Below are 15,062 nucleotides of genomic sequence, written 5' to 3'. Positions count from 1 at the left end.
GGGAGGCCAAAAAACAGATAAATACTCAGGCCAGTTAAGGAAATAAATCTGGAAAATTCCTCTCTGACCCCCTTCAGTGATCAGAACTAGTCCAGAAGATCACTCTGGCCCTGATTAATGTCATACAGCACCTACCTCCTGTACAAGGTGATCTCCGCCCCAGCCAGAAAGTGGTCCAGCTCCCGCTTGAAGGAATTCAGCGAATCAGTGTTCATCGCACGATCCGGCAGCCTGTTCCAGAGGTCCACTGTTCTCCGGAAAAAGAAAAACATCCTCGCATCTAGTTGTGGCCTTACATAGCTTGAGACCCTTGGTCCTCCCTAACCCATTGAGTTGAAACAATTTGTCTACACAAACACAACCTAATCCCGTCATCACTGCATCAATCTCGATTGAGTCACCCGTAAGTCTACGCGTCTCTAAAGTATAGAGACCCAGCTCTTTGAGCCTATCTGAGCAACTGTGATGTTTTAGACATCACACACAAAAATAAGGAATACTGAGTGAGGCCATTCAGTCCATCTAGCTCATCTGTCCATGGAAACCCTTCTTCCCCATCACAGTATGAAACTGCCTCTTGAATGATTGCAAAGTTTTTGCCTCACACTCTACTCAGAAGATTTCTGATACTGTTTGCCCGAGGAGTGTGTGAACTGCTGTGTAAAAAAGGAAGAATTTTACAAGAACCCATTAACTAGTGCGCTGCCAGAGGAAATTAATCCTCCAGGAAGGCAGTGAAAGAGAAAAAGGGAAGTGTTAAAGGGGAATTCTATCGGAACCTATATTAAAGAGACTAAAGGTAAAACAAAATGGGGGCTGATGAAAAACGGGAAGAGGGTTTTCACAAGGAAATACAGCGGAAAGGCCACGAGGACTGATTTACGGATTTAAAGGGGCAATGTCTTCAATTAAAGTGTTTAGCAAACCTACTATTTGGGAGAGAATCAGAAATAGCCGTGCACAATTTTTGTCATATTGTGCATAAGGTGTACCATGTTGCACTTTAACATGATTTATGTAATTGTGTTTATAAACAATTGGAAGGAGGCTTACTGAAGACAAGAAAGCAGTGCCCCTTTAAGGAGGCTCCCTGTTGTTTTTACAGGGGAGGTGATAGAGGGGTTCAGTGACCTCAGGTACAGCAGCAAAAGGTTTATCGGACAGTCAACAATTTCACCATTTTTGTTAATGTGCACACATCACAGAGGCTCACGGAAACCGGGAGGGCCTAAGCAATGGTGAGGAGAAAAATGCAGAAACCTCTTACAATGTGGTAAGTGAAGCAGGGCAAGCGTGGCCAGTAAAACTACATCAATGGACAGGGTCTGAGCTGGAAGGATTTGCAGGCTTAAAATAAAATGCTGCTTTTAAATTTCTTGCAAAAATCTATCTGAAAACTGAATTTTTCTCTCTCCCTCCCTCTCTCTTGTGGCTACGTTACAACATGAAACTAATTTTATTTACTAGGAACAGTCTAGCAGAGCGAGTTGAAAAATTGGAATTTCACCTTGCTGGCTTGGGTTTGAATCGAACCCAGATGGATGGGACAGGAAGCTCCTCTATTTCCGGAAGGGCACTACGTGTAATCAGTTTGGATGGCTTGAATCTACTTTCTCTTGGGCATTGACCCACACAATTTGCCACTAAATTGACAATTTCACTTAATGAAGTTGTCAGGATGCACTGTTTGGGAGCGGTAAAATCCTATTCGGTGCAGGGCTATGGGGAAAGAGCGGGGGGGAGTAGGACTCATTTGATAGCTCTTTCAAAGAGTTGCCACAGGCACGATGGGCTGAATGGCCTTTGCTCTCTGCTGTATAAATCTATGCAGTCGCTGGTACTCCTCTGAGGTTTGGGTAAGGAACGTTACTGAAGCTTGGTGTTGGGCACTGGACGCCAAAAGTGGAAAAGTATTTCATTCCCCGGTGTTTGCAGTCTTCAATCTAATGAACGACAGCAACAACAACTTGCATTTATACAGTGCCTTTAATGTAGCAAAACGTCCCAAGGTGCATCACGGGTGTGTTATCAGACAAAATTTGACACTGAGCCACACAAGGAGATACTGGAGCTGGTGGCCAAAAGCTTGGTCAAAGAGGTAGGTTTTAAGGAACGTCTTAAAGGAGGACAGAGGGAGGTGGAGAGGTTTAGGGGGGGAATTCCAGAGCTTAGGGCCTAGGCAGCTGAAGGCACGGCTGTCAGAGGAGGGGCAAAGAAAATTAGTGATGCGCAGAGTTCTTGGAGGGTTGTAGGGCTGAAGGAGGTTACAGAGATATGGAGGGGCGAGGGCAAGAATTTATCAAACCAATTTTCTCCCATTCCAATTGCCGCCACCCAATCAATGCTAAGTGATACTCTTCAGTTATGTTCAGTTTTTTTCTTCCCAGGCTGCTCCTGTGGGTCTCGCCCCTGCTTCCAGCGGCTTTTGACACGTTTGGGGAATTCCAATCTCCTGGTTTTCCAATGGCATATGGAGACAATATCTACCAGACCTGGAACATCTCTGTTCCCAGTGGATTTGTGATAAAACTGTACTTCTCGCATTTCAGACTTGAACCATCCTACCGCTGTGACTATGACCACGTTAAGGTATCTCTGCTTTAGTTGAATAAAATGAATTTACTCCAAATGATAAACAAAATAGAAACTGATCATTTACATCTGGGAGCTGAGAGGATGAAAGTCTTCTGTACCTGCTAGTTGTGAAGGTTCTATGCGAGTCTGAGCAGTCTCAATCTCGTTCCCAATGGGCATGGGCTTACAGCACAAAACTGTCCTCAGCACTTGGAGGCTACAGAATGGCTGCTGTGGAAATAGGAAGTATCACATTGGTGCAATAGAAATGCCGTCCTAAAGTTGGACTCAGACACATGGGGTGGGGGGGGGGGGAAATTTTAACTGAGAGCGAGTTTTGGGTTGGCGGGGCGGTCGGGTGAGTGTCAAACCAGCCTGACATCATCAGTTTGAGGCCCGGGCTATTTTAACTCCCCGGGGCTTGGTTGCATTCCACCAGCTTCGGACAGGTTGAAATCGCTGGGCCTGGAGGCCACCTGCTGGGGGCCAAGGGAATTCAGAAAGGGGCGAAATCAGAGCCGTTTTGTTAATGGGCATGGGGGTGAGCTCGGGCCAGCAGAGGCCCAGACTCTCCTCGTGGGACCCGGAGCAGCTCTCTTACTCCTCCAGATCCCACTAAGGAACGTTTCTGACTTACTTTTGAGGGCCTTGGCTCCTTCCCCAGCTGATTTTGATAAGGGGCGGCGTCTGCACCAGACGTGCACTCAGTAGGGATTTGAGATGCCATTGGTGTCCTAATGACATCATAGGACCTGGATTTGCATATATTAATGAGGCTCCTTACTAAGTCAGGCGGGCACCTTTTCAGCCTAAAAAAAGGGCCCAGTTATGATGGCGGCAGGCAGGAATCGAGCGGAAATGGAATGGTAAGGCTTTGCACAACTGTTTTAACCGCGTGCCTCCCACATTCCCACTGGGCAGGGTTGGTTAAGATTCCCCCGAGCAGAATAGAAGAAACTTTACTCTGCATGTACCAAACCTGGGAGTACCTGATGTTGCTAGGTGGTTGGGATAGTAAGTGTTCCATTCATCAGCACTGATACCCCTCAGCTTCCAAATCAAATCCGAAAAAGCTAAATACTGTTTAACAATGAAGCTATATGTAGTGAGTTCTATAAAGACTGACAGCTGCAAAGCCTCTGCCTGTCTGAATGTAAATCCAGTCATATCCAGTGTGTCAGCTGTGGCTCAGTAGGTAGCACACTCACTTCTGAGTCAGAAGGTTGTGGGTTCATAGTCCCACTCCAGGGACTTGAGCACATAAAAACTAGGCTGACACTCCAGTGCAGTACTGAGGGAGTGCTGCACTGTTGGAGGTGCCGTCTTTCGGATGGGACGTTAAACTGAGGCCCCGTCTGCTCTCTCAGGTAGACGTAAAAGATCCCATGGCACTATTTCGAAGAAGAGCAGGGGAGTTATCCCCGGTGTCCTGGCCAATAATTATCCCTCAATCAACATAACAAAAACAGATGATTTGGTCATTATCACATTGCTGTTTGTGGGACCTTGCTGTGCGCAAATTGGCTGCCGCGTTTCCCACATTACAACAGTGACTACACTCCAAAAAGTACTTCATTGACTGTGCAGCGCTTTGAGACGTCCGGTGGTCATGAAAGGTGTTAAGTCTGTGAATTATTTAGTTAATTAAAACAGACTAATGAGTAACAATAAAAACAGGTCTTTACTGGTTGGAGGTAGGGACTATACTGAATACAAGATTACTGCACAGTGCTTATATACCGGTGTGTTCACCCCCGGTATTACGTCTACAGCAGCCTGAGAAAGTAGTACATCTCTTAAGGTGGAACAGGTTACATACACAACACTCCTCCCTTCTTAGCTTTATAGTCATCCCCCCCATTTAACATAACGTAATAACAGATATACATATATAACTTCATGTTTAACGTAACATATCACAGATTCAGTCTCTGCGGAAAACAGTTCACAGATTCAATCTCTGTGGTGTAGTCGGTTCACGTTACTCATTCAATAGTCCTTTCATGGATTTAACAGCTTGAACTTCCGAACTGATTTGGCTCCGTTCGGAGGGACCACGTGTGTGATCTGGTAGAGGTGATAATGGTTCAGATGGGTCATCTTCTGTTTTTCCTTTTCCTTTTCTGCTTCTTGGAGACTCTCTGGGCTCCATTGTCAGCTGCCACAGCTGCCAGCTGCATGCGCAGTTCCTCCTTCTCTTCCTCCTGTTTCCGTCGTAGAGCCAGCTTCTCCCGATGTTCCGTAGACTTTTGGTGCTCCTCCATGATTTCTGCACTTTGGGAGTCGAAGTTACAAGCTGGGCAGGACAGGACATCGTAATATTCGGTGTCGTCCACCAGGTCATGGTAATATTCGGTGTCGTCCTGAGCTAGACCAGTGAGAGGGTCGTCTATTTCCTCCATACCCAGCTGGACGTTAGCCAGCTCTTGTTCCAAATCCAGACATCTTTCCTGAAGAGACTTCTTCATGTGTACCTCTGCATCCAGCTTTTTCTGGGCTTTCAGCAAGTCGTTTACTAGTGAGCTCTTTTGTGATTTTAATACTTCAACTTCCTTTGGAGATTGATTGATCGGACTATGCAATCCCTCTACCGGAGCAGCTGTTTCAGCAGTCTGTTGTTCTACATTGACGTGAGTCAGCGTACTTTTGGCATCCAATGGCTGCTCTGTTGCAGTCGTTTCAGTCTGTGTCGTCATATCAGCCATCTCAATGACTTTTGAGAGCTCCGAACCCTTTTCCTTTGAAGATCGCAGCTCGTGTTCAAGTTTTTCCCATTTCAGAGTCTTGTCCCTCAGCATATGAAGGAGTTGGCTGACCGTTAACTCTTCTGACACCAGATTATGGCACGCACCTTCAGAACCTGAATCAGCTTTGATTCGTTCGGCCTCCTCGCGCAGATGGTTGGTGTGCTCCTGCTCCATTTTCTCCATCAGTTGCTTCTGTTGACTTTCCAGATTCTCCCACTCTGTAACAAAGAACTTTTTTATTTCATTCATCTCTTGCTCAAAACGGCGAATCATTTGTTCTAATTGCTGTTGTAGTTTGAAATGGAGTTGAGTTCGAGCCCAGTGTCCCTCAAAAATGTGCATATCAGTAGACTTGACAGACTCAGAATTCTCTGTTAAACTATGTTGTTGTTGCTCAGTGGAATTCTGTGCTGAAACTTTGTCTTTTAACATAGAAACATAGAAACATAGAGATAGGAACAGGAGTAGGCCATTCGGCCCTTCGAGCCTGCTCCGCCATTCAATGAGATCATGGCTGATCTTCGTCTGAGATCATAGCTGATCTTACCAGTTCAGTACCCCGTCCCCGCCTTTTCTCCGTAACCCTTAATCCCCTTAGCCTTCAGAAATATATCCAATTCTCTCTTGAAAATATTTATTGAATTAGCCTTCACAGCCCTCTGTGGCAGGGAATTCCACAGGCTCACCACTCTTTGAGTGAAGAAATTCTTCCTCATCTCTGTTTTAAATGATTTGCCCGCTATTTTTAGACTGTGGCCCCTGGTTCTGTGCTCCCCTGCCATTGGTTGGTCTTACCATCATCAGTTCTAGAGTCTGGGCTGATTATCTGCACCGAGTTCTCACTCTTTATGGCTTTTAGCGAATGCCAGTCCATATTTATGTTTCTAAACCACTCCCGGCCTAGTAGTGGTGGACCTCCCTCCGGTAGCACATATAAGTCCATTATTTGACTTCCTTCGCCCTTGTTGGCCACTGCAACCTTTATTGTCCCGATGGGGTACACTCTCTGCCCCGTGTAGGTTGTCAATATAATCTCCATATCCTGTAGGGGAATATGTTGGAATAACCTTCTGTAATCTTTCTTATTCATGACCGACAATGCCGATCCAGTGTCCAATTCCATTTTTACTTGGACTCCTTCTATCTGAAGAGTAACCCAAATTGTCTGGAGGTCTGCACCCTTACCAACGTTGAGTACCCTTAAGCTAGCCAGTTCAATACTGCTTGCGTCTGAATCGGACTCCTGTTCGGCCACCTTGTGTACCTTTGCGTATTTCCCTTGCGGTGACTTCTTGTTGCTGGTCTTCTTCGCTGACCTGCATACTCTAGCTATATGTCCAAGCCTACCACAAGTTCTACATTCTTGGTTTTTAAACCAACACTGGTTCTGATCATGCGTTGTCTTTCCACAACGATAACATTTGCCAGAACTCACACCCAATTTGTGTGCACTGAGCTCCGGTGACCGTAGCTGCATTACTGCCGTGCCTCTCGCTGCGGCTTCGTGTGCTGCTGCCATAGTGACCGCCTTCTCAAGCGTCAGCTCATTCTCCTCGAGCAGTCGCTTTTGTGTATCCTGTTTAAATAAACCACACACAAATTTGTCTCGAAGTGCCTCTGTCAGTCCCGTTCCAAACTGGCAATATTTCGCTAATTTACGCAATTCCAGCAAATATTCAGCATTGCTTTCATGCTGTAGCTGCCTTCTGTCGTAAAATTTAAATCGTTCCGCTAGCATCAGCGGCGTGGGGTTTAGATGATCTTTCAGGACAGTAACAATCTCATCGAACGTCTTATCCGCCGGTTCATCTGGTGATAACAGGTGTTTCAATTGCCAGTATGTCTTCGCACCCATTAAATTTAATAATGTTAGAGCTTTATCTTGGTCACTAATTTTATTGGCCTTACAATAATTTTTTACTCTTTCAACATATATGGCCCAATCTTCGAGGTCACTATCAAAGGTGCTAATATTCCCGTGTTTAGGCATTGTAGATTTGCAATTTCTCAGATTTTATTTTCTTTACTTGTTATCAAAGATGGCGGCTTCCCGCTCTTGCCGTCGTCCTCCGCCCACAAAATGGCGGTTTTCCCGCGCTTGGCGGTCTTCACCCGTCCCCCGACGCCGTCTCCCTTCAGCCCCCGAGTGCGGCCCTTATCAGCGGATGCAATCGATAGCCCGGCTGCGCCTCGCACTTGAAAGCGGCCCGGCCCTTATCTGCCGATCGCTATCGCCCTATACCTCTCTCTTCCCCAGTCCTGTCTTCTACTCCGGTTCACAAGCTGATGGAGGCTTCAGGGTCCTAATGCCTGTCACTTCCAGTGGGGTGGTGAGTGGTGAGGTTTGAAACCTCTCTTCAACTGCCGTGGAATAACTGCCGCAGGGTAAGAACCTGACTCGTCGCCAGTGTTAAGTCTGTGAATTATTTAGTTAATTAAAACAGACTAATGAGTAACAATAAAAACAGGTCTTTACTGGTTGGAGGTAGGGACTATACTGAATACAAGATTACTGCACAGTGCTTATATACCGGTGTGTTCACCCCCGGTATTACGTCTACAGCAGCCTGAGAAAGTAGTACATCTCTTAAGGTGGAACAGGCTTAAGCTCTCTTAAGGTGGAACAGGTTACATACACAACAAAAGGCACTATATAAATGCAAGTCTTTCTTTCTTTCTATATATTGTCCTTTCTCTGCAGATGTCAATATGTTTCTTCTAATATCTGTATGGTGGAATATCTTTTCACTTTTGGTCACCCAGTAACAAGATCAAGCATTTCGAGGTTAGGCTGAGCAGAACCCCAACAGTGTGCCTCAGACCCAACTTCAGAAGAGTGCCCCCTCCCCATTGTGACATGTTCCATTCGCCTCACCAGGCATTCTTTAGATCTCGCTAAAACAAAAGCAAAATACTGCAGATGCTGGAAATCTGAAATAGAAACAGAAAATGCTGGAAATACTCAGCAGGTCACACAGCATCTGTGGAGAGGGAAACAGAGTTAACGGGGGCGATTTTAACCCTACTCGCTCAGCAGAAACCTGGCGGGTGGGAAGTTAAAATTGCCCTGGCTCTTATTATTATTTAAATAATTTATTATTATTTATTACTGTTGTTTTATTTATTATTACTGTATTTCTATTAGTATTTTTATCATTGCTATGCCATATTTATTCCAATGTTGGGAGGACTCGTAAAAATCAACATTTCATTGTGTAGTACACACGTCTGCTGCATATATGACAAATAAAATTGAATTGAATTGACCTGTCCGAAAGCCGCCATGATCACAACATGAGCAGGCAGCAAGGTGATGCATCCGGAGCCAAAAGGGTCCTTCTTTACACATGCATATTGCGGCCCGATGACATCATTGAGACCCGACTGTAATTTTAACTCAGGCCTGAGCGGGGAATCCACCTGGAGTTAACGTTTCAGGTCGATGACCTTTCATCAGGACTGAGTGCTCTCTGAGCTGGACTGCCAATTTGGTTCAAAAATTCTAATCAACTTTCAGTGGTTTGGGGTTGTGCATTAGGGTGCAGTAGGAACCAGGCTGAGACTGTAAACTCATTCCACTAAAGGCTCTTACACCCAGCAGGGAGAGGAGCCTGGGGCTCTCATGCCGTGTCGGAGCTCCGAGTAGAGCGCTTGTTTTGGGAGTCTCGTATCGGGCATGTGGACAATGTGACCCGTCCATCGGAGCTGATCGAGCGTGGTCAAAGCTTCGATGCTGGGGATGTTGGCCTGAGCGAGAACACTGACAGTAATGTGATAATGACCAGATAATCTGTTTTTTCGTGATGTTGATTGAGAGATAAATAATTGTCAAGACACCAGTGAGGACTCCCCTGCTCTTCTTCTAAATATTGCCATGGGATCTTTTACATCCAACTGAGAGGACAGATGGGGCCTTGGTTTAATGTCACATCCGAAAGACAGCACCTCTGACAGTGCAGCACGCCCTCAGTACTGCACTGGAGTGTCAGCCTAGATTTTTATGTTCAAGTCTCTGGAGGAGGACTTGAACCTACAACCTCCTTGACTCAGAGGTGAAAGTGCTACCCAGTGAGCCACAGCTGACATTGGGGGCAGCTGGGAGAAGAACATTCCAAAAACCAGCCTGGAACAACATTGGTGTAAGAATTAATCTGGTCTGTGTAGTAACATCAGAGCTCCATTTATGAAGAATTCACTCTGTAGTAATTGCCAACAAAATTTTAAATGTATTGTAAAAAAAAAATATGTTTATGATTTTACTAGAAATAGAGAGGACATTTCCAAATAGATTTCTGATATCATTATACATAACAGCGAAGGGCATTCTTTCCCCCACTTTCCCCCATGTTAGCTGTCGAGGACAGCGTGCACTGAACTCTTACTTCCATGTGGTTGTAAATTAAATAACTACCAGCAGCAGGTGCGACGAGAGATGCAATAACCCAACTGGCCAGGTAGATTGTTCCATGTCAACCACGAAAGTGCTTACATTACACTAGAGTGATTGAAGGCTGATGTGCCGGCAATCAGGAGCTGCTAATTCCACCAAACAGTTCCAGAATGAAAGCTGACATCCCATTATGCTGCTTGGCAGAGAGTATCGAGCAGAGAATAGAGTATCAGCCAACCTCACTGTAAGAATACACACTGAATTATAAAAGAAAAAGACAAAATCAGCCAGGAAAAGAATGGATTGAAATTGTGCTGTCAAATATTAATGGAAAAAAATGTGTTAACATGTTTGTATAAAATTTCTCTGTTCGGTATTTAAAATGGGTTCATACCTTTGTTAAAATAGTGGATAGAGGTATTTGATACGTGCATTTTGTTATGAATATAGCAGAGTGCGATTTTAATCCTGAAACCGGCAAGGGTAAGAAAGATAGGCTTAAGATAACAGGTGAGAGAAAAAGGAGGTTAATCAAAAAAGAGAGTGTCAAACATTTGTTTGTAATTATGTTCAGATCCTGATGGAAGGTCAAGAGCTGGCCAAGCTCTGTGGCAAGACCAGCACAGATACAGAAGCGGCCCCGGGTAACAAAGAGTTCTATTCCATAGGGAACAACATGACAGTGATATTCAGAACTGATTACTCAAACGAGAAGAATTACACAGGATTTGCTGCACATTACGCAGCTGTAGGTAAGGTTCCACTTTATACCTGAATCTATGTGCAAGAGGTGGGGTAGCGTTCCAGAGTTGGGAAGGGCTGGTATGGAACAGACGTCAGGAAATATCACCCCCAACCTTGCCAAGCCCCGCTGGATACCTGTACCCAAATGGATTGATTAGAAGATCTTTGTCCTTGTTTTCAAATCCCTCCATGACCTTGCCACAACCTAGCTCTATGAGTCCATCAACCATAAGTCCATGAATACACCTTCCGCTGCTTGGGTACTGGTATATTTCTTGGCCCCCCACTCCCTCTGCTCGACCATCAGTGACCATTCCTTCAGCCACTGCTCTGTCCTCTGGAACTCCCACTCAAAATCCCTCCACCTGACTGCCTCCCGTTCTGCTTTCAAAAGCTTCCTTAAAGCCCTAATTTTTGACCATGCTTTTGGCATCCCATAACACCATTACCACCTCCATTTTCTCTCCTGCTTGGTGTCCACCTTCCTATAAACTGTTCTAGGGTGTCGCACCAAGTCCCGTTCACCCATCACCCCCCCCCCCATGCTTGCTGACCTACATTGGCTCCCGGTCCGGCAACGGCACAAATTTAAAATTCTCATCTTTGTTTTCAAATCCCTCCATGGCCTCCTCGCCCCCTCCTTATCTCTGTAACCTCCTCCAGCCCCACAACCCTCCGAGATCTCTGCGCTCCTCCAATTCGGGCCTCTTGCACATCCCCGATTTCTACCGCCCCACGATTGGCGGCCGTGCCTTCAGCTGCCTGGGCCCTAAGCTCTGGAATTCCCTCTTTAAACCTCTCTGCTTCTCTACCACTCTCTCCTCCTTTAAGACGCTCCTTCAAACCTACCCCTTTGACCAAGCTTTTGGTCACCTGTCCTAATATCTCTTTATGTGACTCGGTGTCAAATTTTGTTTGATAATCGCGCCTGTGAAGCGCTTTGGGACGTTTTACTACATTAAAGGCGCTATATAAATACAAGTTGTTGTTTCCTACGTGAAGAGCAGTATTGAATTGTAAGTTATTGTTGAAGTATTTCTTTACACAGAGCACGATCAACTACTGGAACAGGTTGTTAAGAAGGGTGATTGATATTAGGACATTGGATTCACTTAAGCCACAGCTAGATGCTGTAATGTGAAGGTAATAATGTTGGCATTCAGGAAGAATGGAACAACATAGGAAGGAACATAGGAACAGGAATAAGCCATTCAGCCCTTGAGCCCGTTCTGCCATTCAATTCAATCATGGCTGATCTATGTCTTAACTCCATTTACTCACCTTGGTTCCGTATCCCTTAATACCCTTGCTTAACAAGAATCTGTCAATCTCAGTTTTGAAATTTTCAATTGAAGCCCAGCCTCCACAGATTTTTGGGGGGGAGTTCCAGATTTCCACTACCCTTTGCGTGGTGTTTTCCGACATCACCCCTGAACGGCCTGGCTCTGATTTTAAGGTTATGCCCCCTTGTTCTTGTAATTTATATACCTTTAAGGGGGGAACTACTTTTTACAGCTCATGTATACTGTAGTACCGGCAGTGACCACACCTGTATATAGCACTGTGTAGTAACCTGTACAGTTCAGTTCCAGAGTGAGCCACGTTGAGTAAACACCTGTTGTACCGTTCTCCTGCAGTCTTGTGTCTTACTACTGACAGACACAACATTGGCGACGAGGCAAATTCGATCCTACCTGCAACTCTGCATCACCTCCCAGGGATTCGTTCCTGGAGACCAGTAGATTGGAGGTCAAGGCCAGAAACACGGGCGTCGACCACAGGCAACCGCCCAGTCATCCAGCAGAGACTCGAGAATTGCGGGGGAGGCTGTTGAGAGCCAGGCTTGGCTTTCCAGTCGTGGTGGTCCAGCGAAACGGGCTGGCAACAGGTAGTGCGCAGACCCTTCCCGGACAGCGGCGGGCTAGAGCCCGACCGAGCGGCACAGCAAAGGGCCGAGCAGCGTCGACGGGAGAGAGAGAGAGAGAGAGAGGGCAGAGCGCACAGGGCGCAGCCGGTGTTCAGGGGCCAAGCAGCGTCGAGGAGAGGGAGAGAAACATAAAACATAGAAGATAGGAGCAGGAATAGGCCATTCGGCCCTTCGAGCCTGCTCCGCCATTCAATGAGATCATGGCTGATCATTCAATTCAGTACCCTGTCCCTGCCTTCTCCCCATATCCCTTGATCCCTTTAGCCTCAAGAAATATATCCAACTCTTTCTTGAATATATTTAATGAACTGGCCTCCACCGCCCTCTGTGGCAGAGAATTCCATAGGTTCACCACTCTCTGGGTGAAGAAATTCCTCCTCATTTCAGTCCTAAATGGCTTACCCCTTATCCTTAGACTATGACCCCTGGTTCTGGACTCCCCGGCCATCCGAAACATCCTTCCTGCATCTAGTCTGTCCAGACCTGACAGAATTTTATAGGTTTCGATGAGATCCCCTCTCAATCTTCTAAACTCCAGTGAGTATAAGCCCAATCGACACAATCTCTCCTCATAAGTCATTCCTGCCATCCCAGGTATCAGCCTGGTGAATCTTCGCTGCACTCTCTCCATGGCAAGAACGTCCTTCCTCAGGTAAGGTGACCAAAACTGCACACAATACTAAAGGTGCGGTCTCACCAAGGCCCTGTACAACTGTAGCAAGACATCCTTGTTCCTGTACTCGAACCCTCTTGCTACGAAGGCCAACATACCATTTGCCTTCTTAACCGCCTGCTGCACCTGCATGCTTACCTTCAGTGACTGGTGCACAATAACACCCAGGTCTCTTTGCACTTCCCCTTCTCCCAACCTATTGCCATTCAAATAATAATCTGCCTTCATGTTTTAGCCACCAAAGTGGATAACCTCACATTTATCCACATTATAGTGCATTTGCCATGTTTCTGCCCAATCACCCAACCTGTCCAAATCGTACTGGAGTTTCACAACATCCTCCTCACAGCTTACCCTCCCACCCAGCTTTGTGTCGTCTGCAAATTTGGAGATCTTACATCCAATTCCCTCGTCCAGATCATTAATATATATTGTGAACAGCTGGGGTTCTAGAACCGATCCTTGCGGTACCCCACTAGTCACTGCCTGCCACTCGGAAAATGACCCGTTTATTCCAACTCTTTGCTTTCTGTCCGCCAACCAGTTCTCTATCCAAGTCAATACCTTGCCCCCAATCCCATGTGCCTTAATTTTGCACGCTAATCTCTTATGTGGGACCTTATCGAAAGCCTTCTGAAAGTCCAAATACACCACATCCACTGGTTCTCCCTTATCTATTTTACCAGTTACATCCTCAAAAAATTCCAGTAGATTAGTCAAGCATGATTTACCTTTTGTAAATCCATGTTGACTTTGTCCGATCCTGTCACTGCTTTCCAAGTGCTCTGCTATTACATCTTTTATAATAGACTCTAGCATTTTCCCCACTACCGATGTCAGGCTTACCGGTCTATAATTCCCCGCTTTTTCTCTACCACCTTTTTTGAATAGTGGGGTAACATTAGCTACCCTCCAATCCATGGGTACCGTTCCAGAGTCTATCGAGTTCTGGAAGATGACCAGCAATGCATCTACTATCTCTGGGGCCACTTCCTTAAGTACCCTGGGATGTAGACCATCAGGCCCTGGGGATTTATCGGCCTTCAGTCCCATCAATTTTCCTAACACCATTTCCCTATAAATGTTGATTTCTTTCAGTTCCTCCCTTTCATCAGACCCTATGTTCCCCGGCATCTCTGGGAGGTTATTTGTGTCCTCCTCTGTGAAGACAGAACCAAAGTATGTATTTAGTTGGTCTGCCATTTCCTTGTTTCCCATTATAATTTCCCCTGATTCTGACTGTAAGGGACCTACGCTTGACTTCACCAATCTTTTTCTCTTCACATATCTATAAAAGCTTTTACACTCAGTTTTTATGTTCCCTGCAAGCTTTCTCTCATATTCTATTTTCCCTTTCTTAATTAATCCCTTTGTCCTCCTTTGTTGACTCCTAAACTGCTCCCAATCCTCAGGATTATTGCTTTTTCTAGCCAATTTATATGTCCTCTCCTTGGATCTTATGCTATCCCTAATTTCCCTTGTTAGCCACGGTTGAGCCACCTTTTTTGTTTGATTTTTATGCCAAACTGGGATGAACAAATTCTGTAGCTCATCCATTCGGTCTTTGAATGTTTGCCATTGCCTATCCACTGTCAACCCTTTGAGTGCCATTCCCCAATCAATCCTACCCAACTCACTCCTCAGACCATCGTAGTTTCCTTTATTTAAATTGAGGACCCTTGTCTCTGAGTCAACTACTTCATTCTCCATCTTAATGAAGAATTCGATCATATTATGATCGCTCCGACCCAAGGGGCCTCGTACAACAAGATTGCTAATTAATCCTTTCTCGTTACATAATACCCAGTCTAAGATGGCCTGATCTCTGGTTGGTTCCTCGACATATTGGTCCAGGAAACCATCCCGTAAACACTCCAGGAATTCCTTCTCCACAGTATTGTTACTAATTTGGTTGGCCCAATCTATATGTAGATTAAAGTCACCCATGATGACTGCTGTGCCCTTATTGCACGCTTCTTTAATTTCCCTTTTAATGCCATCCCCAAC

The 15,062-nt window shown here is 45.6% G+C and overlaps 1 protein-coding gene across 1 annotated transcript in view; it reads left to right on the top strand.

Annotated features, from left to right (window-relative positions):
• Positions 1-1,124: 1,124 nt before the first annotated feature.
• Positions 1,125-15,062, top strand: part of masp2 (MBL associated serine protease 2) — a 69,750-nt gene continuing 55,812 nt past the window's right edge. The window contains exons 1-3 of the mRNA XM_085966848.1: positions 1,125-1,273; positions 2,388-2,589; positions 10,286-10,463. Of these exons, the coding sequence (XP_085822974.1) occupies positions 1,236-1,273; positions 2,388-2,589; positions 10,286-10,463 (418 nt within the window). The 5' untranslated portion in view covers positions 1,125-1,235. The remainder of the gene's footprint in view (positions 1,274-2,387; positions 2,590-10,285; positions 10,464-15,062) is intronic.

Source organism: Somniosus microcephalus, chromosome 25 (assembly GCF_052327205.1).
Source record: "Somniosus microcephalus isolate GS21.2 chromosome 25, FLI_Smic_1.0, whole genome shotgun sequence".
Lineage (NCBI taxonomy): Eukaryota > Metazoa > Chordata > Chondrichthyes > Squaliformes > Somniosidae > Somniosus > Somniosus microcephalus.
This window is presented reverse-complemented; position numbering and strand designations above follow the sequence as displayed.